This window comes from Macrotis lagotis, chromosome 8, assembly GCF_037893015.1.
Source record: "Macrotis lagotis isolate mMagLag1 chromosome 8, bilby.v1.9.chrom.fasta, whole genome shotgun sequence".
Taxonomy (NCBI): Eukaryota; Metazoa; Chordata; class Mammalia; order Peramelemorphia; family Peramelidae; genus Macrotis; species Macrotis lagotis.
Genome location: NC_133665.1, coordinates 38,694,013 through 38,719,062, shown reverse-complemented (window position 1 = coordinate 38,719,062; position 25,050 = coordinate 38,694,013). Strand labels below are relative to the sequence as shown.

General features: G+C 36.4%; 1 protein-coding gene across 1 annotated transcript in view; it reads right to left on the bottom strand.

The window, feature by feature from the left end:
• Positions 1-21,242, bottom strand: part of LOC141495412 (guanine nucleotide-binding protein subunit alpha-14) — a 408,685-nt gene extending 387,443 nt beyond the window's left edge. The window contains exon 1 of the mRNA XM_074196702.1: positions 19,915-21,242. Within this exon, the coding sequence (XP_074052803.1) occupies positions 19,915-20,038 (124 nt within the window). The 5' untranslated portion in view covers positions 20,039-21,242. The remainder of the gene's footprint in view (positions 1-19,914) is intronic.
• Positions 21,243-25,050: the final 3,808 nt, after the last annotated feature.

The following is a 25,050-nucleotide window of genomic DNA, read 5'->3' as shown; positions in this document are numbered from 1 at the left end:
ATATCAACATCTTGTAAATAAACAGAAGATGTACAGTCTTCCCAGAGCATGTGTTAGGGTATTTTTTTAACCAAATGAAATAATGTACAAAATTTAACAAGTGTGGACAGCATTTGCAATTCTTCTGCAACATAGAAACAATGGAATTTGACACAAAACAAACAATAGTTACAAGGGGCTAACATGAGCTCTTTCTACCTGATCAGAAAAAGAAGGGTTCTAGAAGACTGAATTTGAATCCTACTTCAATTACTACTAACTATGAGACTCTGAGTATGTCATTTAACCTCTCTAAACCTCAGTTTCCTTACAATAAAAAGGGGTGTGGTTCCAATGACAACTAGGTTTCCTTCCAGCTCTAAAGTTGATTCTATGATGTAACTCAATAGTCTGTCTCCTCATCACTGACTACATATTGGCGCCCCAGAATCTCTATCCTTACCATGGAATGACAATCAATCTTCTCAATTGAGGACACATTTTATGCCACTTGACCTGAATACATATAATCTTTGGTACAAAGCCTTACTGCTGGTCTGACATTAAATTCTAAAAGCAAATCACATAGCAGGCATAGGGGGAAGTGAGGGAGGACTTTAAGCAGATAGACATCTGATAAAAGCAGGATAGCTAAGAAACTGATTAACTTAATGATGATTTCATCTTTTATAAAGTAGCAGTAATTGAGAGGAAATGCTATTCTCGACTCTATTCTAACATAGCTAATACAATCCTCACATTTAAAAAATGAAGAATGAAGCCTACAGAGGTTATGTAATTTGCTCAAGTTCACCTAGGTTGAAAGTAGTAGTATCAGAATTTGAATGCAAAACCTCTGAATCCAAAACCAACAGGTTTTTTGTTGTATCGTGCTTCATTTTAGAGTGTAAAAGTAACTAAAAATTGACCATCTTATCTAATGCTCTCATTTTACAGGTAGGGAAATTGAATTTCATAAAACAGTAACGAACCTATCTTCAAGCACATAATGGATAAGGATGGACCACCCAGCAAAATATGATATATCTACTCAATTTTGGAAGAATGACTTGCAAAGTATTTAAAGAATTCTCTATAAGAAATTGGCTCAAGTAATATAAGATGATCTCAAAAATGACATCATGATGAAAAACGGAAAAAAGAGAGCTGTCTGAAGTGACAGCCTCCTTTGCAGAGAGAACTCAACTAAGGAATTTAAAGATATGTATAGAAGATGAAAGGGCAGGTAAGTGAAGATTTCTTTTTAAAATGGTATAGCTCTTGAGAAGTGTCAGGAATGCTAAAACCTAGGGAGGGAAATAAGGACTTGTAGTGAATACCAAGTACAACCAAAAATAGCTTTTCCTCCCCCTTAGGTTATGGTGGGTACAAGAAGAAAAACAAACCAAAAAAAAAAAACCCACAACCTGCTACTTGGGGTAGAGAGAGAAATGCAGGACTACCTAGCATTGATTCCATTGTAAATGGAAAGACAAAAGAAAGTGGATTCTTATAGATGCACTTTGCCAATCAACTTTTCAACCCCTCTTAACAGTTAACACTATCCAGAAATTAAGTAATATACTCAAAGCTAGACTTGGGTTTGGATTTTCTTACTGATAAAAATCAATCAGTTTATTTCATTATCATTAAGAATCTTTCAATATGCACCCCCCCCCCAGAAAATGTTAGGTCAATTCATAATTGTCTGTTTAATTTAGTAATTCTGATGGACAGAGAAGAACCATCTATTTATATACCAAGATAGAACCCCCCAAAAGAGGCAGCCTTGTGAACAAGACACTGGAGTCATAATCATTTAGATATATTTGAATTCTTCTTCCTATATTCATTAGTAGTCTGACTCTAAGTCACAATTTGTCTGGTCTCGAAGAATTCTCTAGGATTGTGTTATGATCTGCCTTAAGCACATCAGGTACTTCAATCCTCTAGGCCTCAGTATCTTCATTTGTTAAATAAATGGGTTGGACTAGATAACTTATAAGGTCTTTTTTGAATTAAAACTGTAATTTTATGATTTATTTTTTTTTAGTTTTTGCAAGGCAATGGGACTAGGTGACTTGCCAAAGGTCACACAGCTAGGTAATTATTAAGTGTCTGATCCTGATTTGAACTCAGGTCCTCCTGATTCCAGGGCCAGTGCTCTATCCACTAGATAGTGCCCCCAATTTTATGATAAATTCTTGATGTTAACCTTTCCCAAAGGTCAGAAGTCACTTGCTGGAGAAGATACAGTTTCTACTGTATAAAAGCATCTTTGATGTTTTATTACTGTTAACAATTTTCTCAGAGCTCAAGGTAATATATATATGCATATATAAATGCATATTATGCTGAGAACCCCTCAATACAAAAGACAGGATATATTATAAAACTTTTAAAATAGAGAACTTCTTCATTTGGCATTAGAGAGGAGTGACACAAACACAGGAGAAGGAAAAACACAAGGTATGTCACAATTGTTTTGCAAATTTCTAAAGATTAAAAAACAACAAAACAACTCCAAGTAACTTGAATAGGGTTCCATTTTTTTATTGTCTAAAATAATACTTTTACAAAGAAACATTTCCTCTTGGCTAGTATTATAATGCTCAAATCCCTCAGTCCAATTCTTTAAAGCTCTGTTTATAGATAGGGCCAGATTTACTGCTCTCTTTGTATTAAATTATCCAACTTAGAAGATACCATCAGGAAGAAGAATGGATACTGTCTGGATGAGTCTAGTTTGGAAAAAGAGGGGGAAAGAGACAAAATCAGAAAATGAGCATCAAATGACAAATTATGGCAGTTGCCAAAAATATCAGACTTAATAATTAACATTTAGTAAGAGCATGAGAATGTAGAGGGGGAGGAAGTAATGACAAGAAATAATCTCTCAGAGAAAGACACTTTATAGCAGAATAGATTTGAGTTAAATTATGATTTTAATAAGTGTAAATCATTAGTCTGGGGAGACAGAAATTTTTTTCTCCTATGTAAAGTACATCCTTCTATGTTTGACATAATTTTAGTACTTCTCTTTCATAATAGTCTCTTATTCATTTGCCATTTTTAAACTTGGTTCTTTAAAAAAATTAGTTTATGGGATTGAATTCATTTATGTAAATACTAAAAGATAATATAGAGTGCCCAATCTCATCCCTATTTGCTACTTATGTTACTTCTGAAGATGCAAATATGTAGATGAAGAACTGAAAATTAATACTCAAAGAAATGGTAAATGAAGTCTTTTGGTCTGACTAAGCACCGACTTTCATTACACATCATCCTATGCTATTTTAATATAACTCAGACAAGTCTCTGAAAACCTTTTGAAGTTAGTCCATGATCTGTTATGACCAATTTATAAACTTTTAAGAAAAAAAAAATTTGACAGGAGAGTCAAAATTACATTTAAACAGACCTTCAAAAATATATTTTTGAACAAAATGTTGCCAGTTTTAAAATTTTTTTTAAATTTAAGGCAATGGGGTTAAGTGACTTGCCCAAGGTCACACAATTAGGCAGCTATTAAGTATCTGAGGCTACATTTGAACTCAGGTCCTCCTGACTCCAGGGCCAGTGCTCCATCTACTGCGCCACCTAGCTGCCCCCTATTGCCAGTTTTATCCTGAAGAAACTGCATGTTACATGCTCAGACAATAAAAGGGGTATATAATTGTATTATTGGAAGGAACTTCAGAGGCCATCTAGTTCAACTTGTAAGTGAAGAGGGAATTTATTCTACAGTTTCAGTGTGATAGATCAGTACTTCTTCCCTCCCACTCACATCATGGGAAGGCTTAACCTAAAAGAAAACAAAACTGTCCCCAAAGTTGAACTGGTCTCAGCTTCTATCTTTCCCTTCCTACCTCTCCCAATCAAGCTGAGGTAGGTCAAGGACAGAGACAAGATTGACCCTAGCTTTACTAACAAAATTTCCTGGTCATTTAGGGTCATAAAAAGTTCCAGCAATATAGATTCTGGGCCTCTCAGATAGGGTGGGTGCCTAAGACCATACAAGTCACTAAACCCTAATGACCTACTGACATTTCCAGATGAAGACAAGGTGGTACCATTTACAGAGAAGCTAAGTGCAACTGTATCTTGTTGCATATTCTTGCAGTATTAGGGCAAAGTAAACTTCAGTGAGTTAGAGGTACCTCTTTTCATCCTAATTCTAGATATGAACTAAGAGAATACTATATCAAAGCTATACCCCAAATCCTAGCCAGAACATATTTAGTATAAGTGAAAAACTGCACACACACAGATGGAGAGAGGGAGGAAGACAGAGAGACGGAAACATACAGAGAGGGAGGGAGGGGGGGAGAGAGAGAGAGAGAGAGAGAGAGAGAGAGAGAGAGAGAGAGAGAGAGAGAGAAAGAGAGAGAGAGAGAGAGAGAAGAGAGGAAAAAAGATGAGGGAAAGACATTGGCCAAATTTCTTTGCAACTTTCACCTATTGCCTCTAGGTCTGTTCCCTGGGAAGAACAAAAATTACTGTAACCTATCCCCCTTTCTCTCTTCCCCCTTCCCCCACTTAAGTCAGTGAACTGACTTGAATGGGTGTTTACAGAAATATGTATTGTATGTCTAATGATGGCTACTTAAGTCACTAACCAAAACTATCTTTAGTTTCACTCAACTTATGAAGAACATAGACATTTCATAAAGAATTAATTTTAGGTAAGTGGAGACAGGCTCATGTAACAGAGAGAGCACTGAGCCTCAAGCAAGTAACCCATTGTTTTAGGCCAGAGACTGCAATGTTTCACTGAGAATTTGATCTGTTCATTGTCAGGTTCTTGAGAATAGGGGTTATGCCATTTTCCTGACCCACCCCTTCTTTTCCCCAGTGGCTTCAGCATATATCATGCTCAATGCTCATTATTATTGAAATGAGAGGGGCGCTAGGTGGCGCAGTGGATAGAGCACTGGCCCTGGAGTCAGGAGGACCTAAATTCAAATTTGACCTCAGTCACTCAATAATTACCTACCTGTGTGACTTTGGTTAACCCCACTGCCTTGCAAAAACCTAAAAAAAAAAAGAAAAAGGAAGAAAGAAAGAAAGAGGCAGTGGAAATATCACTGAATTTGTAGTAAGAGAACCTCAGTTTGAAGCTTTGTGAATTTTGTGGCCTTTGATAATTTGCTTAGTCTTGCTAGTTCTAGGTTTTTCTTTTGTAAAATGAGGACATTGGACCAGTTGGTCTCATGAGATTTAAAGTCATTTAGTTTTATCCATGAGCCTTAGATGCTTCATTTATTAACAATTTAACATAGTCTATTAGTTCTAAATCACTGGATTTTCAATTGGGAAGATTTGAATTTGAATCCTGCCTCAGAAACTCATTAACTATGTGATAGGGTGAATCATTTAAGTTCTCTGAACCTCAGTTTCCTCATCTGTAAAATGAAAGAATTTTGCTTAGTGATCTCTTAGATACTAACTCTGGAGTGATGTGATTATTTAACAACCAATTATTAAATTAGGATATTAAGTTTTTTTCTCTTTATTTCCTCATCCTGGGATCAATCCCTGTCAGTCAGTCATCTGAAGGACATTGCTGATAGGTGAGATTGTCCAAAATCTTTGGGAACATGCTCATTAATCTTGGGCAGGACCCCACCGAGCTAGGAGGTATTTAGATTGAGAAATAGAATCAAATCTAGTTGAATTCCAGCCCCAAAGCATTAAGTCTATACCCTTGCATCCTTTCCATTGGAGTCTAGGGTAACCCAACTCTTGAAAGAGAAAACCAAACAGTCTAGTCTAGGTAGAGATGGATTCCTTTGTCCAAATTGCAGGCTGCATCTCATGATAAAGTTATGTTCTCCACAGGCAGGGTAGAGAGCTCTCAGCCCATCTCCACATTTGAAAGTCCAAACTCTCATTAATTGTTCACCTGTAAGAGTTGATTTTCAATTGTGGGGGAACACTTTTTTCCAAAGATATTTAAGCATTCAGTGATCTCTATAGTTTTGTCTAGGATTACCTAGAGAAATCAATGACTATTATGAGCTAAACTAATTAATAAATTGCTTATTAATTACTCTTAAACTCTGACTTTCCTGGTTTTTTTGTTTCACTCTAAACCCCTGATCTTATGATTTGTTGGCCTTAAAAGATTCCTGAGATCTTCTCACCTTAAAATTATACAGACCAAAAACTATGAAGTAAAGACACTGGAGCAACTGGAAGGGATTTTATGATGAACTATTTATAGTCTAAAGGAGAAGAAACTTGTCTCCTAAAAGCCTTTATGTTCTCAAGTATCAAAGAATTTAAATAATATTGAGCGTATGAATTGTTTCATTTGTTATTTTAATTTTAATTTATGGGATAAAAACAAGCATTTCTATAATATAGTACAATAAAAGACAATTGTACAAGAATTGTACTGAAATTCTACTAAGCACAACTTCTTATTCCTTTCAAATTTACAACCAAATTATTATGTATTTTTTCTTTTTTTCCTCCCCCCACCCTAGAGATAGCTAATCATAGGATTTTTTTTTATTATTTAAAGCAATGGGATTAAGTGATTTGCCCAAGTTGATACAGCTAGGTAATTATTAACTGTCTGAGATAGAATTTGAACCCAGGTCCTCCTGACTTCAAGGCTAGTATTCTATCACTGAGCCACCTAGCTGCCCCTAATTATATGATTTTGATGAATGTATGTGAAGAAAGTAAAATGAAAAAAAAAGGAATACACTAGGGAGAAAGGTAAGGTAAGGAGCTAGAACTTACAATTTCACATAATCAGAATGTAAGGGGGAAAGACTATGCCAACACAGAGAGGAATTGAGTACTTTTTCCTGAATGAAACATTAGATGTTTAAATGCAAACATAATAAAAGCAGAAAAAGTTTGGGGTGGAAAAATAATAAAAATCAAACAAGGAATCACCGTGAAAAAACAGGAACAAGGATAGAAGGTTTTAAGAAAGTGGATAGGTTAAGACTCAGATTGATTTTATTCAAAACAAATATCGACTTTAGAAAATGGATCATAAAATGGGGAATTAAAACCACAGAACAAAATTCTGTAAATAGAGTCTGGGGGGAGGAAAAGAGAGGACACAGAATGGAAGCAGACTTATTAGTGTTGAGCACACATTCACATTCACTAGCTTCTTTATTGTTAAAAAAGGAGGGGCAGGATTAGGTCTCTCACTTAACATGCCAGTGTTATTGGCATAGTAAGGACCTAATGAATGATTTTCTTCCTCTTCATTTGTAATACTATTGAATCATAAGGGAGGCAAGATACAGGTGATTAGCAAAAATTCTCACTGTCCTTCCCTTCACATTTTGTCTCTGAACAACCTGCTATATTAAATAACTAGCTATATTAAATAACCAGCCCATTAGAAATTTAAGAGCAATTCAATGGCCCATCAAGTCTCTATAGGATCCTCCAATGGTCCTTTAGGGAATTCATAGTAAAAGAAAAGTTAGTACAGCTACAATTGCTCAATGCCTCCAATTAGGAATTCCTAACATTTAGGCAGAGGTACAGTTTTGTACCAGAATTTGTTTTTTCTAGTTAATCCCTCTTTGAGAGTTGAGGTGAAGATATATAGCATCTGCTAATAAGAAAAAAAAAGACCTTTTTTCGTTCTTTAAAAATTTATTTTATTTTTAATTTATGGAATAAAACAAGCATTTCTATAACATAATATTTAAGAAAGATTAATGCACATAAAACTACAAATATATTATATACAACTTGCTATTTCTTTTAAATATATAATAAAATTATCAGGTAAATTTCTTTTTTCTCTCTCCCTCTCTCCTCCAAAGATGGCTACTATTAGATATAAGTATTGCTCAAAAATCTGTTCCTAATCTCTTCGGTAAGCTCATTCCACTGAACAAATGGCTTCAACAATAATCTCTATGAAGTCAGATACCCAATCATATCTTTTTTCCTCCTTTTAAAATTTTTTCATTTTGTTTTTAATATATGGAATAAAATAAGCATTTCCATAATATAGTACAATAAAAAGATGATTGTACATTAAACTGCAAATCTAATCTACACAAGTTGCTATACCTTTCATACAACAAAATTATCATGTAAACATTCTATTTTTTCCTTCCCCATGGCTATCATTAAATACAAATAGATATGGATTTACATATATATGTAAATATATGTAAACTTATTCTAAATATATGTTTTTTTATTTATCAGTTTTTTATTTATTAATTCTTTCTTTGGATGTAGATAGTATCTTTCTTCATATATTCTTTAAAGTTCATTTGGATTTTTTATAAAAGACAAGTTAACTTATTTTGAACAGACTTTTTTAATTCATATAATCCCTACTAGGTTGAATATCTTTAACATTAAGAAGTCTAAGGAGGGAGTCCAGGACATGTTCATACCTGGTTCATATCTCAGGTTGATTGGTTCAATCTAAATGTATTCTCATTCAATAAAGGGATCCTTGTCTAAGTGGGGCTGGATTTATTGTTTCCATCAACCCCCACTACATTTTAATAAACATGTTTATCTAGGGCAACAAGGGGGCACTGAGGATAGAGTGCTAGCCCAGGAGTCAGGAAGATTCATCTTCCTAAGTTTAATTCTAGTTTCAGACACTTAATAAGTAATTTCACCCTGTTTTCCTCAGTTCTTCATCTGTAAAATGAGCTGGAGAAGGAAATGGCAAACACTCCAATATTTTACCAGGAAAATCGCAAATGGAGTCACAAAGAGTTGAACACGACTGAACAACCAGGTACAAGACATCTGCCCATACTGATTAACCATTACAGAGTCTGTTGGGCATCTTTTTCCTTAAAACTTGAAAGTCTGTGTTTTCTGGTAGTAAAACTCTGTCCACCAAAGCAGATCTCAACAGTTTTGTCCACGATTAAAGGGATAAGTCCTAGGGACCTACATGATATACATTGAGATAAAGTGACTTGCCCAGAGTCACAAATACAAAGAAATGAATCCTACCTTACTTCAATAAGCCCAGAATTCTATCCATAATACCAAGATACAGATTTCTCAAAACCAAAAATTGGATATATCTTCAAAAAAAGCATAATGAATTTTCAACATTTTTTCATGCATTTTATATGGAATTTGCCTTTTCATTCTCTCAAGCTCCTTGAAGGCAGGGATTATATGTTTTTTAAAACATTTCTATCCCAATTACCTATCATAGTACCTAGTAATTATCAAATGAAATTAATTTATTAACACCAAAAAAGCAAAAATCTTTTTTCTTCTCATGTCTCTAAAGAAAGGATTATGTATGTGTGAGTGTATGCATGTGTATTATTGATGGGTAACCTATTTCTTTTTCCTTTTCTCCTTGAGTATTTTAATTACCCTTCTGATATTTTTATTTTGAATTATATATGACAATCATTTCCTCCTCAGATTTATTTTTGTTCCTATTTAGTTTTCTTTCTTTATGCCTTTCACATCACAGTTCAGCTGATACTTTAGTCCTAACAAGAATATACTGACCAGAGAATCAGAGAAAGTCAACCATTCTTTCTACTCAAATATGTTTTTTTTCAATTCAAACTTATCAATGATTAAGGACTACTTCCAAATTATTTAACTTAAAAGTGAAAGAGAAAAATGTAGTCATTTAAAGAAATAAAATTCAAACCACATGCAAAATGACTCTCCTTATTTGATAAGCAACTTTTCTAACAGTAATTCATTTTGCTTCTCTTTCCTTAATTTAAAAGTATATTTTTTCTTTTTTGTAAAATTAACTATCCTTTTGTATTTGGTAAAAAACCAGAGAACTATTGAGACAGAAGGGATCACCTAGCCTAAGCTTTAGCCAAATCATGACTCCAATCTATAATATCCTCTTGTGTGGTCATTGCTTCTGCTTTAAAGACAATTACTTGAGACTCACATTTGTATATTTTAGACAGCTCCATTAGATAAAGAAAAATTTTCCTTATATTAAACAAAAAAATCTGCCTGCCTCTCTATAGCTTCCACCCATTAGTCCCAGCTATGCCCTTCAAAACCTAGCAGAACAAGTTTGTTCCCCATTCTTTTTAATGTTTCAACTTGGAGAAAAAAATATTTTTCAAACAATTGAGTTCAAGTAATTGCCTCACTCTACCCCTAAAGTCTTCAAGGGGCTAGGCCAACATATCTACAGTTCTGTCACTCATTCTTTGCATGTCATGGTTCAGACTGTCAATATCCCACGTAAAATGGGACACCAAGAACTAAATCTGTTTCCAGATGTGGTAAGACCACTAAGTATAAAAGACATTACTTACCTGAATCTAGACCAGGACTACCTGATACTTATAAACTTAAAAAAAAATCACTAACTACATTTCAATATAATTGGTTATTTCTGTAATGTTATGCATTTCATTTTAGACAATTAGAAACATTATTTTGAAAATAGGTTTTGTATTTTCCATTATTCTGGGAAAAAAACTTCACCAAACTGTCAAAGGGATCCAAGAGAACCAGAAAACTTAAGAACCCCTACCATAAACTGCAGTCAAATATTATATTATATTAGTTTTTTTTCTCCCTTCTATACTCACACAGTTGACCCAAGCTTACAAGATGACTTTGCAGTCCTAAAAACTCCCAAATCTTTATCACAAGAAGTGTTTGCTAGCTCCTTTCCAGAGCTTGTTCAGTATGTTATTTCCAGCTTTTCTTCTTTAGAGGGTGGGGGGTAGCTTTAATTCTTCTAAGTCATTGTGTTCCTATCTGATAAGGCTACCTCTTATTCCCATTATTTATGTGTAACAGCTGAAAGAGCATTACAAAGGAAACCAAGAAGATATTCAACATTTTAGTTTTAAGAACCTGAGGAGGAAAAAGAAAGAAAAAAAAAAAAACAAGAAAGGAAGAAGTAAAAAAGGTAAGGGTAAAAATGTACCATTGAGAATGGTACTAAGGTAAGTTTTGTTTAAAGAGAGATAGAAAAAGATAGAGACACACACATATACACAGTGACACACACACACACACACACACACACACACACACACAGACACAGAGAGAACATTAAGTGAAAATTGGTTTTATCTTCTTCAGAAGTAGCAATTCTTCTATTTCTTCCTACTTCAAAACATCCCCATCACCTAAAAATGAAAGTCCCTTTGAACATCCAAAACACTCAACACCAAAAAATTATTCTTTTACCTTAGAATTTGCTGGCCAAGGTATAAGTAGATCAAGTTATCACAGACTAGATTCTTAAAAAAAGCTATGTATTGGTAATTCAACTGTTTTATTCTTCAGATAACTATACAATAACAAGCTACACTCTTTTACTAGGCTATATTTAGCTGACATTTGGAAGTATCTCCTTGACTCTCAGGGGTTGTGTTCCAGTTTGCTGATGCATCTTTTTTTTTTTTTTTTTTTTTTTTTTTTAGGATTTTGCAAGGTAAATGGGGTTAAGTGGCTTGCCCAAGGCCACACAGCTAGGTAATTATTAAGTGTCTGAGCCTGGATTTGAACCCAGGTACGCCTGACTCCAGGGCCAGTGCTTTATCTACTGCATCACCTAGCCGCCCCTGCTGATGCATCTTTTGTCAAAAAGTTAGCTGGTAACTTAAAAATGCCAAGACACTTAAGATCCTGATCAGTCATATTGTCATCTGGAATTTATCAGTGATAAGAGCTAAATCCAGGGAGACAAAAGGAGGGGGGAGGTGAAAAGGGAAGGGAAGAGGATGCTATATCCACAAGATCTTTGCTTTTCTTCCTCCCTACTAGATTTGAAATATTTTTCACTTGCTGTGAGGGAGTCCCTTCAGCATTTCCTTTTCATCTCCAACTCTCCCCTCTTGAGAAAATGATCGCTAGCAATTATTCTTCATAAATCCATTACAGCAAAATAGTCTTTACTACCTAGCTTCAATTATCCTAAGTAAACACTCCTCTTGCTGTAATTTTTAAAAGAATGTGAATGAATTTCTGGGAAGAGCACTGGCCTGAAAAGTTAAGACACCAGTATTCTAGGTCTTCTCTCTAGATTAGTTAAATTTATAACCTCCTGGAAAATTACTCACATTACTCATGCTTAACATGACTGACAATAAGACATTTTGACAACTCTGAAGCAATAGGGCAATATCAATCTTAACCACATCTAATTTTTTTAGTTTACAAAGGTTAGAGAAATTCAGATTTATTAAAGTTGGCAAGCCAATACAAAATAGTTTCCAATTAAAGAGCCTATCCTAAATGACCATTTACTGGTTATCTCTGCCTCTTCCTCCATCATATAAGCAATAGCAAGGAGGAATGAAGTTTTCCCCCCTACTCCCTTTTCTGAGATATCTAAAATAAAATTAATTTTGATTTGAAAACTGATATTCAGTTGTTTGCTTGACAATCAATTTATTATAAAAGAGCTTTATTCAGGGGTGGGGTGATAAGAGTTTAGAGATTTTTTTTAGAAAGGAATAAAAGAAGGGGAAAGTAATTTTAAAATTTACTTTTATTGGAAACTTAACCCCCTCAATGAACATTTTTATATATGTGATAACATAGAAAAAGATAATTATACAAAATAATGCAGATCTCTATTACATGTAGATTGATTTTCTTTTATTCAAATTCAAAAATCAATCTGCAGATATCAAAGCTATCTTCTTTGTACTTTTTTTTGGCCCTTCCTTCTGTTTCCTTTAATGCATCATTTGTTAAGAATTCACAGAAGAAAGTAAAAGGAAGTTCAGAAGAAGACAGAACCAAATAGGGAACTACTATGATTAATTTGAAATATACTTTTTTTTTAGGGTTTTTTTTTGCAAGGCAAATGGGGTTAAGTGGCTTGCCCAAGGCCACAGGGCTAGGTAATTATTAAGTGTCTGAGACCGGATCTGAACCTAGGTACTCCTGACTCCAGGGCCGGTGCTCTGTCCACTTCGCCACCTAGCCGCTCCTTGAAATATACTTTTTTAAAAACACTGGTTCCTGCTGGAGATTCATGGTTTCATAAATCGGACCTCTTTTTCGTTTGCTTTTCACAGATGCTGCAAAGTTCATAATAAAAAATGTAAAATTTATTTTAAAAATTTGTTCTTGAGGTCCTGGAGCAGTTCCAAATCATGTACATTAGATAATAAAATTATGGATTGTACTACTTAACATTCTGAATCCAAAAGCTGCCAAATGAATATTCTGATGAGAGCTGAGTATATCCAGGTACAGCTGGTGAATGGGCAATAAAATTGCCTTTTATATTTGATAATAAGGAAGTTGTTGCTAGATAGTGGTATGCTGGAGCCAGTTCAAACTGGAGATTGTTAAATTTTTAGTGTGAGCAATTACACCTAGAAATCAAAAAACCCTACAAATTAAGATTTGGTTTGTTGCTTAGTTGATTGTCTAGATTTAAAATAGTAATGGAGAAAGTGTTATTAATGAAGATTAAACATATAAATGTGTTGTCTACATTTTTCCACAATGTTAATTTGAGCATTCATCAATAAATACCACGGCTGATGGTATAAATACAATTTCAACAGAATGATAAGGAAAGATGCCTCCAGTGGAGGGAGGCAGCAAGCACAAAGTTTTCTTTAGAAGTCTGATATTAAAGAATAGGAAAGTGGGGTGGTTAGGTGATGAAGTGGATAGAGCACCGGCCCTGGAGTCAGGAGTACTTGAGTTCAAATCCAACCTCAGACACTTAATAATTACCTAGCCGTGTGGCCTTAAACAAGCCACTTAACCCCATTTGCCTTGCAAAAACCTAAAAAAATAGGAAAGAAATGTCGCTGAAGAATTGAAAAAATAAAAAAGAATTTTTGGTTGAGAGAGACTTTTCCTTTCTTAATTTCTTAAATCACAAACTGGACCATCTGTTCCAAGGGTAGGATAAAAGTAAAAGTGGAGAAAGAAGTAGGAAGAAAATAAAACAATTAATATGGGAGATATGATAAAAGAATTAATGTCATCAATTTTTCAATTTTTGTGGTAGCAAGAGGCCAACTGAGACAAACAACAGATTTACAATAGATATAATCCGTAAGATTATAAATTCCAGACACAATTAGTAGCCTAGGAGAAGGATGCTCATTTTAGCCTGTATAAAATTGGAAGAGGAGTAAGAGAAAAGTTCACAAATATAAAGTATAATCCTTCTTTCCCTACTCCCCTTTAGATGCTGGGTACTAATATCAGAAACCAGAAAGGAAGTCACTGTATAAAGGGAATAATGTTCCTTTCCTAGCATATTTAAAATTGCTGTCAAAGCTTATGGTTACATTTACATCATCTAAATCAGCTGCAAAGATATTTTCTGCACTGGAGAATTAAGTTCAGCTCTTCTCTAATGTCTCCTGTTCCCTACCACCAGATATGTGTAAGGTATATGTAGAAAGAAAACGCAAGCAAGTTTGGGGTCTTTCATTGACATCCAATTCAATTCTGTCTCTGCCATATCCTCCTCCACATATGACCACTCATTCCAATGTGACTTTTAAAATGTGTACTCAATAATTTACAAACTCTCCTCTTATTTTTGACCTGTTCCTTTCTCATCTTTTTGGTACTCACTAAGATTTGACTACTTCACTCTTTATGATGCCTCATTCCTGGCCTCTCTCTCTCTCTCTCTTTTTTTTTTTAGGTTTTTGCAAGGCAAATGGGGTTAAGTGGCTTGCCCAAGGCCACACGGCTAGCTAATTATTAAGTGTCTGAGACCGGATTTGAACCCAAGTACTCCTTACTCCAAGGCCGGTGCTTTATCCACAACGCCACCTAGCCGCCCCCCACCTCTCTTTATAATACTAACTAGTCATTCATTCATCTCCCAGACTCCTTAGTTGTATTGCTGGAGTCAAAATACTCCTTGCTTCCTGTTGCTACACCTACCACCATCATAGATCAATCTTTACTCTTCTGAAGTTCATGGAATCTAAATTTGTCACCCAATCCAGATCATGGTAGCCATTGTCTACTGACACCCAGAATATTCTCTCTCCTTTCTCAATCAATACTTGTCTCACAATCTTTCTCTCCACCCCAAATCTTTTATCACTGTGCTTATTGTTTAGTTGAGTAAAATAACACATTAATAGAAATTATAATGCTAAATCTTATTTTTAATGCAACACAGGTTTTTAAGTTCCCTATGTAAGAGAAAGCTTCCAGGAGTCTGAACTGAACTTTAAAAATATATAGGAATTCAAAATATAAGATGTAAATGGAGGGCATTTCAGGTACAGAGAACAGAAAAAATACATGATACAGGAAATAATGGGGAATTTCTAGGGAAAAGCAAGTTATCCAGTTTGACTGAGAGAATATATATATATTCTACTATATATATATATATATAGTAGAAAACTGTAAGAAAAAAAGTTAGAATGACAGGGCTCTCAACAAATCACCAAGAATCTTGAATAAGTTTAACTGCTGGTAAAGCACTGAAGGTTTTGGAAGAGTGACATGACCAAATATGTGTTTAAGAAAACAGAGTCTGGCAGTGGGGTACAAGAATGACTGAAAGGGGGATTTAGTAGAGACAATAAGACTTGTTGCAAAAACTTCTTATATAGCAGGTAAGTAGAGTCTATAGCAGAATGGTGAGAATATACTCTAATAAGCAGGTGGGTAAAATATTGCAAAAATTGAATTGATGAGACTAAGTGTGGAAAATAAAGGAAAAGATCAAAGATTCGAACATGAGATAAGGAGAAAATGATAGTATCATTTTCAGAAACTGTCATCATAAGGAAGAAAGATCCAGTCTGGATACTGATGGAGCTAATGAACCTATCTTCTATAGGGCAGTAGATAGAGCACCGACCATGGAGTCAGGAGGACCTGTGTTCAAATCCAGCCTCAGACCCTTAGTAATTAGCTAGCTGTGTGACCTTGGGCAAGTCACTTAACCCCATTGCCTTGCAAAAATAAAAATAAAATAAACAAAAATATCTTCTGTAAACAGTTGAAAATTCAGTTCTGGAACTCCAAAGAAAAGTCAAGGGAGTCATCTCCATACAGGGGAGAGTTGAAGCTATGGGAATGAAAGAGATGGTCAAGGAAGAGAGAACTTTCAGAAAAATTCACTTTATAACAACTGACAGTTAAATAGTTTCTAGAGAGTTCAAACAAGAAAGAACTACAAAGATCATTGGATGTACTGATTAGTAAGTCATTGTGAGAGTCCTTTGAGAAAAGTTTTCAGGAAAAAATGTTAATAGGAAAGTCAGATTTCATTATTAACTAGAATTTGGACATGGGATGAATGAATGTACTTTGAGTTAAAAAAAAAACAACTTTACAAGATGAAGGAGGCATAGCAAGATAGTTTGTCTAAAAATAAAGATCTGGGTTGGGTAGAGGGACTTTAAAGATCTGGAATATTTAATCCCAAGAAAAGAAAATTTTGGGGAAAAATGTGATAGTTGTCTTGTACAAAGTCTGAGTTTAACACATGTTAGCTGAGCTGAATTGCTACTGGTCACCTTTGAATACTATAGCTTACCTATTAATACCACTGGATCTGGAATACAGAGATTGTCTTTCATTTATTGGTTAAAAGAAGAGGTCCTTGATTGTTTCTGTCATGTACCATTTTGCCCTTTTGGCAGTGTGATGAATGAAAAAAACCTGAGACACAGTTTCTAGATAATTAATCATCAATTTATTAATATTGTCATCAAATAATCAATAAATTGATGATTAGTGATTTCTCTCTATAACCAAAGACAAAGCCATAATGACAATGGAAGCCTTGCTATACTTTGAAAATGGTATCCTTGAGAGATGAATATCAATCTGATTAAGTGTATATTTAAATGAGGAGATGGGTTAAAAGAATTGATCAGAAGACTTATCAGCCTTCAGCAGTCTGTCAAAGAACTCCATCTCCATGAAGACCACTCTGATCAGTTTTCTCTTTCATTAGTTTGGTCACCCTAAACTCTAATGGACACTGTTCTTTGGACATGGATTTATTTCCTCAGGGCAATAACTTACCTAGATGAGATTCTGTTTACATTTCCAAGAGAAGTAAGGCCTCCTAGTTGGGTGGAGTCCTGCCCAAGATTGAGGTATATTTATTTGGGGTACATTGTACCCCAAAGATTAGGGATAACTTTTTTTATTAGCCAAGACCTTCAGGCACTGACTGAGGGACCTACAAGGGCTGGTCCCTGAATGAAGAAATAAAGTCTAATTAATAATGGGTTATTAATATAATAGAAAGTAATTTTCTGGACAGTTTGGTGATGTCTATGGATCTCTTCTCAGAATCATGTTATTAAATGCATAAAACACATTGGATTGTGAAGTTCAATTTTATTGCAGTAGTTATCAGAGTTTAAACCACTGGAGTTCTCTGACCCTCATCTAGCATTGACAGATTAAAAAGATTTTTTTTTAAGTTATTTATTTATTTGGAATTTTACAATTTTCCCCCTAATCTTGCTTCCCTCCCTCCACCCCCCACAGAAGGCCATTCTGCTAGTCTTTACGTTGTTTCCATGGTATACACTGATCTAAGGTGAATGTGATGAGAGAGAAATCATATCCTTAAGGAATAAAAATAAAGTATAAGAGATAGCAGAGGGCTGTCTGATATTCTTTACATTGTTTCCATGTATAGCAGGAATTCTGAACCTGAGTTCAAAGATAAATTTCTGAGGGGAGGGAAGGGGTCCATGAACTTAGATGGGAAAATATATATCTTTATTTTTATCATTATTTATTTTTCATTTTTATTATTTTTCAATTTGTTATTATTTTTGGTTTTCCTTGTAATTCTGGGTATTTTATTTCATGTATTTAAAAACATTCTGAGAAGGGATTCATTGGCTTCAATAAACAGTCAAAGGGATTAAGAATTCCCTCCTCTTATAATACCTCCAAGTCCTCAGTAAAGATGAGATCTAGCAAGAACTTCTCTTGCACCAATTTTATATGGTTCTATGCCCATTCAGTAGATAATGTAAAATACTGAAAGTTTTGGATACAAGGCATATAATTCTATAGAGAGGAGGGGGTTTTGAGTATGTATTTTTTTCTCTCAGTCTCTATCTTAAATCTTTTAAAAAATAACTTGAGACTAATACACAGAGACCAGTTCCCAGAGGCACATCAGTGATGCAGTGGATAGTTCACTGGACCTGGACCCTGGGTTGAAATTTGACCTCAAACACTTACTAGCTGTAGGACCTGACCTTGGGCAAGTCATTTAACTATTTGTCTCAGTTTCCTCAACTAGAAATGGAAAAAATAATAATAATAGTGCCTACATCCTATAAAGATCAAATGAAATAATATGTGTTAAAGTACTTAGTATAGTGACTGGAACATAGTAGATGATTAATAAATGCTTGTTTCCTTCTAATGAGCTCCTCCTCTGAATAGGGTTGGGCCCTAGAGATTACCATATGCCAAACCTGCAACTGCAACCCTGCCTCAGGCTTCCAGAAGAAGTTAGTCCCCTGGATGGGAATTCAGGGAAGCCTGGAAGAATTTGCATGAACTGATGCTGAGCGAGATGAACAGAACCAGAAGAACATTGTACACCCTAGCAGCAACATGAGGGTGATGGTCAACCTCGATCGACTTGCTGTTCCATCAGTGCAACAATCAGGCACAATTTTAGGGTATCTGTGATAGAGAATACCATCTGTATCCAGAGAAAGAATTGTGGAGTTTGAACAAAAGACAAAAGACTAGGGGCAGCTAGGTGGCACAGTGGATAAAGCACGGGCCTTGGAGTCAGGGGTACCTGGGTTCAAATCCGGTCTCAGACACTTAATAATTACCTAGCTGTGTGGCCTTGGGCAAGCCACTTAAACCCATTGCCTTGTAAAAAAAAAGTTTGGAGGAGCCTCCCTCCACACTCCTCCTCCCCCCCAAAAGACAAAAGATTATTATCTTTTATTTTAAACCCCCTTTTTTAAAGAGAGTTAGTTGTTTTGCGGCACAAGATGAAATAATTTGCCCAGCTTCACATGGCTAAAGTAAGAAGTCGTGTTAGAGCCCAAATATAACTTTCACTCCAAGCTCAGAATTCTATTCACAAACATCTCTGCTACAAAAATAAAATCGCATTAAAATGAAACACATATTAAAATTAAATAAATCATAGCCTTGTTTGGGGGGAAAAACCCAGCATGGGTGCTTAAGCAGTTAGCAATAATCATTTGCTATGAACAGCACAGGACAAACCTTAAAATTAATCTCCACTGAACCCCACTTTTCCTCCTAAATCATGCTATATAACACAGATAACACACACATACACACCAGCACACGTTTGCCAGACATTGCAAGCTGGAGGTTTTTCTGACAGCAAAGTTCCAGAACTTTGCATATAGCTTGGGAACAATCCCAGAGTATTTCTGAAATAGCAACAGACAGAACTTAGCTTCACAGGGGATGGAAAACTGGAAATGAGATGGAAAGTTGAGTGTCGGGCAGAAAGCACAGTGAGGAGGTCGGAATAAACCATTCTCAGGGCATAAAGCGAAATGAAGTGAGTATTGGCACTGTATCCCGCTCCCCAACAAACATTCTTCACCTAAAGGGTTCCTCTGTGATCCACTCTAGTAGTGAGGAGAACGGAGATTTATCCTTTCCTTTAGGAGGAAGGAAAAAGGGAAAGAAAGAAAGCAGCGGGTTAATAACGTAGTTAAGTCCCTGACCTAGTTTTATGGAAGGGTGGACTGTCGCCGTTACAGGGTCAAGGGAATAGCGAGCAGGGGAACTTAAACCTTCAGAGTTGCAAACGGCCCGACCAAACTTTACGGAAGGAATGAAAAAAGATACCAAAACAAGAGACCAGGAGTCATTAGATTCCTAGAAATTAGCCCCGTTGTGGCGCTGATATGTACAGCAGCGCATCCTCCGGGTAGGTGTGGTCGGGGAGAGGGCTTTGTGTGTGTGGTGAGGTCAGGAGGGCCGTGCCGCTCCCCACTGCGCACTCACCCAGCAGCAGCAGCTTGAGCTCCCGGCGCGCATCCTTCTTGTCCCTGCGCAGCTGCCTCTCGATTTCGGCGCTGATGCGCTGCGACTCTTTCTCCTCGGCGGACAGGCAGCAGCAGCCGGCCATGGTTTCACAGAGCCCTCTAGGGATGGGTCGCCCGAGGCCTTGAGACCAGACTCAGGACCCTCTCCAGAGTCTCTCCCTCAAAGCGGCTTCTCCTCCGCAGCTTTTCCAACCCCAATCTGATGGCGGGATTAACAGAGGAGGAAGGGGTCAGCTGGGGAAGAGGGCAGCTCTCTTTTTCCTCTAAAACGTTTCTCAAGAGCTAAAGGGTTCCAAGGAGTTTCTTTCTGGTTCACAATTCTTCCGGGGGGGGGGGGGTCAGGAGGGAGAGTTCCTCAGCAGCCAAAGGAAGGACACCCTAAGTCCAGGGTAGCCAGAGTATGTGGAGCGCCTATCTGCTCACGTCCCGAGTCCAGATTCCTTAATTTTCGGTTTTTCCGAGACCAGAGCGACCTGTATGCGCCAGCTGGAGGAGGTGGCCCTCCTAGAAAGGGGCCCGAGCTCGGGAGGGGAGGGCGCAACTCAGGCGCAAAGTTGGGGTGGAGCTGCCCCGAGAGCTCCCGAAAGTACTGGCCAGAGGTGACCGGGTGGTAGAGAAGGAGGCAACCGCTTCAGGGGGACTAGCCAGAGAGATTCGAGCACCCCAAAGCCGAAGGGGACGCCACCCCCTTCTAGCAGGCAAGGTCCAAGGGGAAAGGGTTCTGGATCCTGCTGTTCGTGGCCGAGGAGAGGAAGGCGGAGCGTCCAGGAACACTGGAGCTGGGACCCCCGACGAATGGCGTCTGTGGGCGACGGAGTGGGTCCCAGGGGGGCTGGGAAAGCTCTAGGGACGCGTCCGACCCTTCAGCACCTGTTCTGCTCCCGACTTCCCTGGAACCGGCCCTTCTGGGGAGTGGCGGCAAAGCCCAGAGTGGCCGCGCTCCCTTCCTCAGCAAATCCGGGTTCTGACAGCTGAGGGAGTTTGCACAACTCCTCAAGCACCCAGAAGAAGGTTGCCCAAAGGTGAACGCGGGAGGAACAGAGCCAAAGAGCCTGCCCTCACTGGAGGTCGAGGCGTCTCAGACCTCTTCCGATCCCCCAGCTAATTGTCCCAGGCTTGACAGACTGCTCTCCGGCTCCCAAATGTCTTGTTTAGAGAATTTACTGCGATTTCGGAAGAGGGTTTAAAAACCTCCCATTTATAGAGTTCCCTAGGCTAGACGCCTCTCAAGTAGTAAAGAGAAGGCGCCTGTATATATCATCTCTGGCTCCTTCCCACACCCACCGGATTTGGGGGGAAAGGGGCGTGGGGGGGAGAGGAAATGAAAGCTGATGGATTGTTTGCATATTTTAGCATAGAAAAAACCCTAGAGTCTCTGCATCTGAGCAACACCTGACTTTTCCTTAATTCAAAACAGTGTTTGACACAGACCCCTTTAAAAATCTGTCAACATGAGTTTTTTAATATGGCTTTAATATAAAGCTGTTTTCACGTACTTCTATGAATATTTATGACCAGAAATGTTTCCGTGTATAGATTTATTCAAATATGTCTATATGTGTATAGATAGAAATATATATATATATAGGCACACACCTATTCAAAATTACACTTGTACATACATATAAATATATACAAATGCATATAGATATATAGATATGATATGAATATATAAATGCACACATATGCAAAAATAGACACTTGTATAGTGTGTATATATTTTTATGCACACACATCCAAAACTTATATATTCAAATAAGAAATTCCAAGTACTCCAGTGCAGATGGCTGACCTCGGAAACCTGAAGACCTGTGTTCAAGGATTGCCTCGGACACATTGTATTAGTAATCAAAGTTTGACTCAAGCTTTTCGTGCCCTTGGTTAACTGACTAAAGCTCTTAAATTCTAGATGTGCCCCTTATCTGCAGAAGAGATGGAATCGCCACACCTGGAATCACCTAAACTGATAAAAATCACTGGCTGGAGAGCAAACAGCCAGCAAACAAAAAAGTTAAATCTAAAAGGCGGAAAGCATTTCCCCCCTTGTTTTAGTTATGCACGAGCCTGAAACATCAAGAACAAGTATATCGAAAGGGGAAAGAGTAGGAAAAAAAAAGTAAAGAGATTGATGTCTTCGGTAACTAAATTTTCTATTACTTCAAGTCTTTGAGTCAACATTTACACTGTGAACATTTTATAGCGGCAGACAATTAGCTTGTGGTGCCTAATTAGGAACAGGCAAATGTAAATTGCGAAGGAGAATCATATCTTTTAATCATTGATAATTGGGCAGCATGTTCAGTGAAATGAGTTGCGTGTCTTTTTTATAGAGCATAAAGAACTTGGCAAGGTAGAGCTATTTTGCTGCAGGGTTGTACTGTTTATTTTACAGTCCAAAGAATGTAAACTAGTCATGCATTAAAAACTTATTATGTGCATGCATTCTTAAACGTTTGCGGCTTATTTCTTCCCTCTCCCCCCCCCCCCCCCCCCACAATAGAAGAAATAAGCTGGTGATAAGAGTGACCCCTACAGGAACGTTGTCAGACTAAAACTTGAATCAATTTTAGATTGTCGGAGTGTGCTAGCCACACGTTTTCACTTTTCACAGCTTCATTTTGCATTTGTGCTATAGACTTTGAGAACTGTCAAATTGATCGTTGCTTTATATTCTATAGGATTAAAAAAATTACCAAGGAAAAAATTTGAATTCTGCTCAGAAAATACATAAGAGTTTTCAGACACCTATGCTATCTGCTGCCAAAATATAGGTGGGGGGGGACCCAAAATAAGTGGTAGAATTTCAATTCACTTTAACAAGCATTTATTATTTCAAAAAGACGTGGAAAGAGCAATAGCCTGGGAAATCAGGGTAACTGGGTTGTAGTGCCTTTCTCCAGAACTAACTAGCAAACTATATAATCTGCCAGTCAATAAAAATGTATTAAGTATCTTCTATGTGTCATTCACTGTGCTAATATAAATATATTAAAAAACCAGTTCCCCCCAAGCTTACAATCTCATGGTGGGGGGAAGAAAGCACACTAAAGAAAACTGATAAAGGGGTGGGGGAAGTACATTCAGAATGTACCCTAAATAAAAATAATTGGAATGGCACCTTGGCAAGTAAGTTACCTAGAAAATGGTGGAAAACTTAGAAAGGTCCCCAAAGAGACAAAATCAAGTCAAAAATAAGGAGATATTCTGATCTATGCATTTTCCTTAAAAGGAGATTTTGGAGTTTATGGATCCATCCCACAATCAGAGAGAAATTACTAGTCAGCTAACCTCAGAGAAAGTCATGCAGTTTGTTCACCTTTAACATTACTTTGTATTAAATGAGGGGTTCTTAACTTGGGATGAGGGAGCATTTTAAAAATGCTTTGATAATTGTTTCAATGTAATGGGATTCTTTTATAATCCTAATTATTTTAATTTTAGGTATTTAAAAACATTGTCTTCACCAAGATACAAAGACATCTGTGTTACAAAGAAAAGATTAAGAATCTCTGGATTTTATAATAGATTTTAGAGCTGTAAGGGATTTTAGAAATCACACACACTCATGGTCTTTCAAAGGAGACAGGTTCAGAGAGAGAAAATGAATTGTTTTTGCAAGATTTCCAAGATAACTTTTCCTTCTCCATATCTTTAGATTCTTTGTCAGCTATACCATGTTAAAATTCTAGAACAGTTTCTGAAAATATGTACAAAATTCTTTCCTTAATTTACAGGTTTAATTCTCTTTTTTTCATTTTCAGTACTTATTTTTAATAAGATTTTGAGTTCCAAGCTTTTCTCCCTCCCTTTTTTTCCTTCTTCCCCCAGATATCAAGCAATTTAATATAGCTTATAACTGTGCAATCATATTAAACATTTTCCAAAGTAATCATGTTGAGAAAGAAGAAACCAAATAAAAGGGGGAAAAAAGTGAAAAAAAGGCAAGTAGTGTGCTTCAATCTGCATTCAAATTCCATAGTTCTTTCTTTGGATGTATTTAGTATTTTCCATCATGAGACTTTAGGAATTGTCATGGGGTTATTGTATTGGTGGGAACAGCTAAATCTTCCTGATTATTGAACAATGTTGCTGTTATTATGTACAATTTTTTTGGTTCTGCTCTCTTCATTTTGCATCAGTTCATGGAAGTCTTCCCTGATTTTTTCTTAAATCTGCTCACCATTTCTTATAACACAATAGCATTCCATTATAATCATATGACACACTTTTTTTCAGTCATTCCCAAGATGATGGGTATCCCCTCAATTTCCACCTCTTTACCACAACAAAAAGAGCTACTATAAATATTTTTGTACATGTAGGTCCCTTACTTTTTTTTGAATCTCTTAGTGATACAGATCTAGGTACTGCAGTAGATTTAGTTGCCTTTTGGGCATGGTTCCAAATTGCTCTTCAGAATGGTTGGATCAGTTCTATGTGCAAAATTCTTTAAAAAAAATTTGAACACACTGAAAGAAATTGAACAAGATACAACCAAATGCTGATACTATCTTCAAAAAGAAAGCACAAGTCAACTGCTCATTCCCTAAGGAGAAAATTTACAGGTCTAGTTGGAGAAGTGAACATTTTAATCATACTTATAGATCATATTAAAACTAATCGTTAACAAAATTATTACCTATCAGTTGAGGAAATGCCAAAGTATTGTACATGAATATAAAGTAATATTCTTTACCATAACAATGACTATGAAGAACAGGACAAAGTAGGGGAGGACTTATTTATGAACTGAGACAAAGTAAGAGGAATAAGGAAAATGATATTGCAATGATTACAACAATGTAAATGGAAAGAAAAAAATTAAATTAAATGCTGAATAATTATTATGACTAATTTTGACCCAGATGAAGAATTGAAAATTCCCTCCTTCCCTTCTTTGGGACACTATTAATTGGCAAAAGCAATTAGAGTTGGATTTTTGGAACTTCTTTCTCTCTTTGCTACAAGGGATGCTTCACTGGAGAGAAGAAAATTAAGGGGGAATCTATTGCTAATGAAAGCAAAAAATACATTTTGGAAAAAGTAACTTAAAAATTAAATTGTTTTTTACTTTTGAAAACATAATCATACTTAA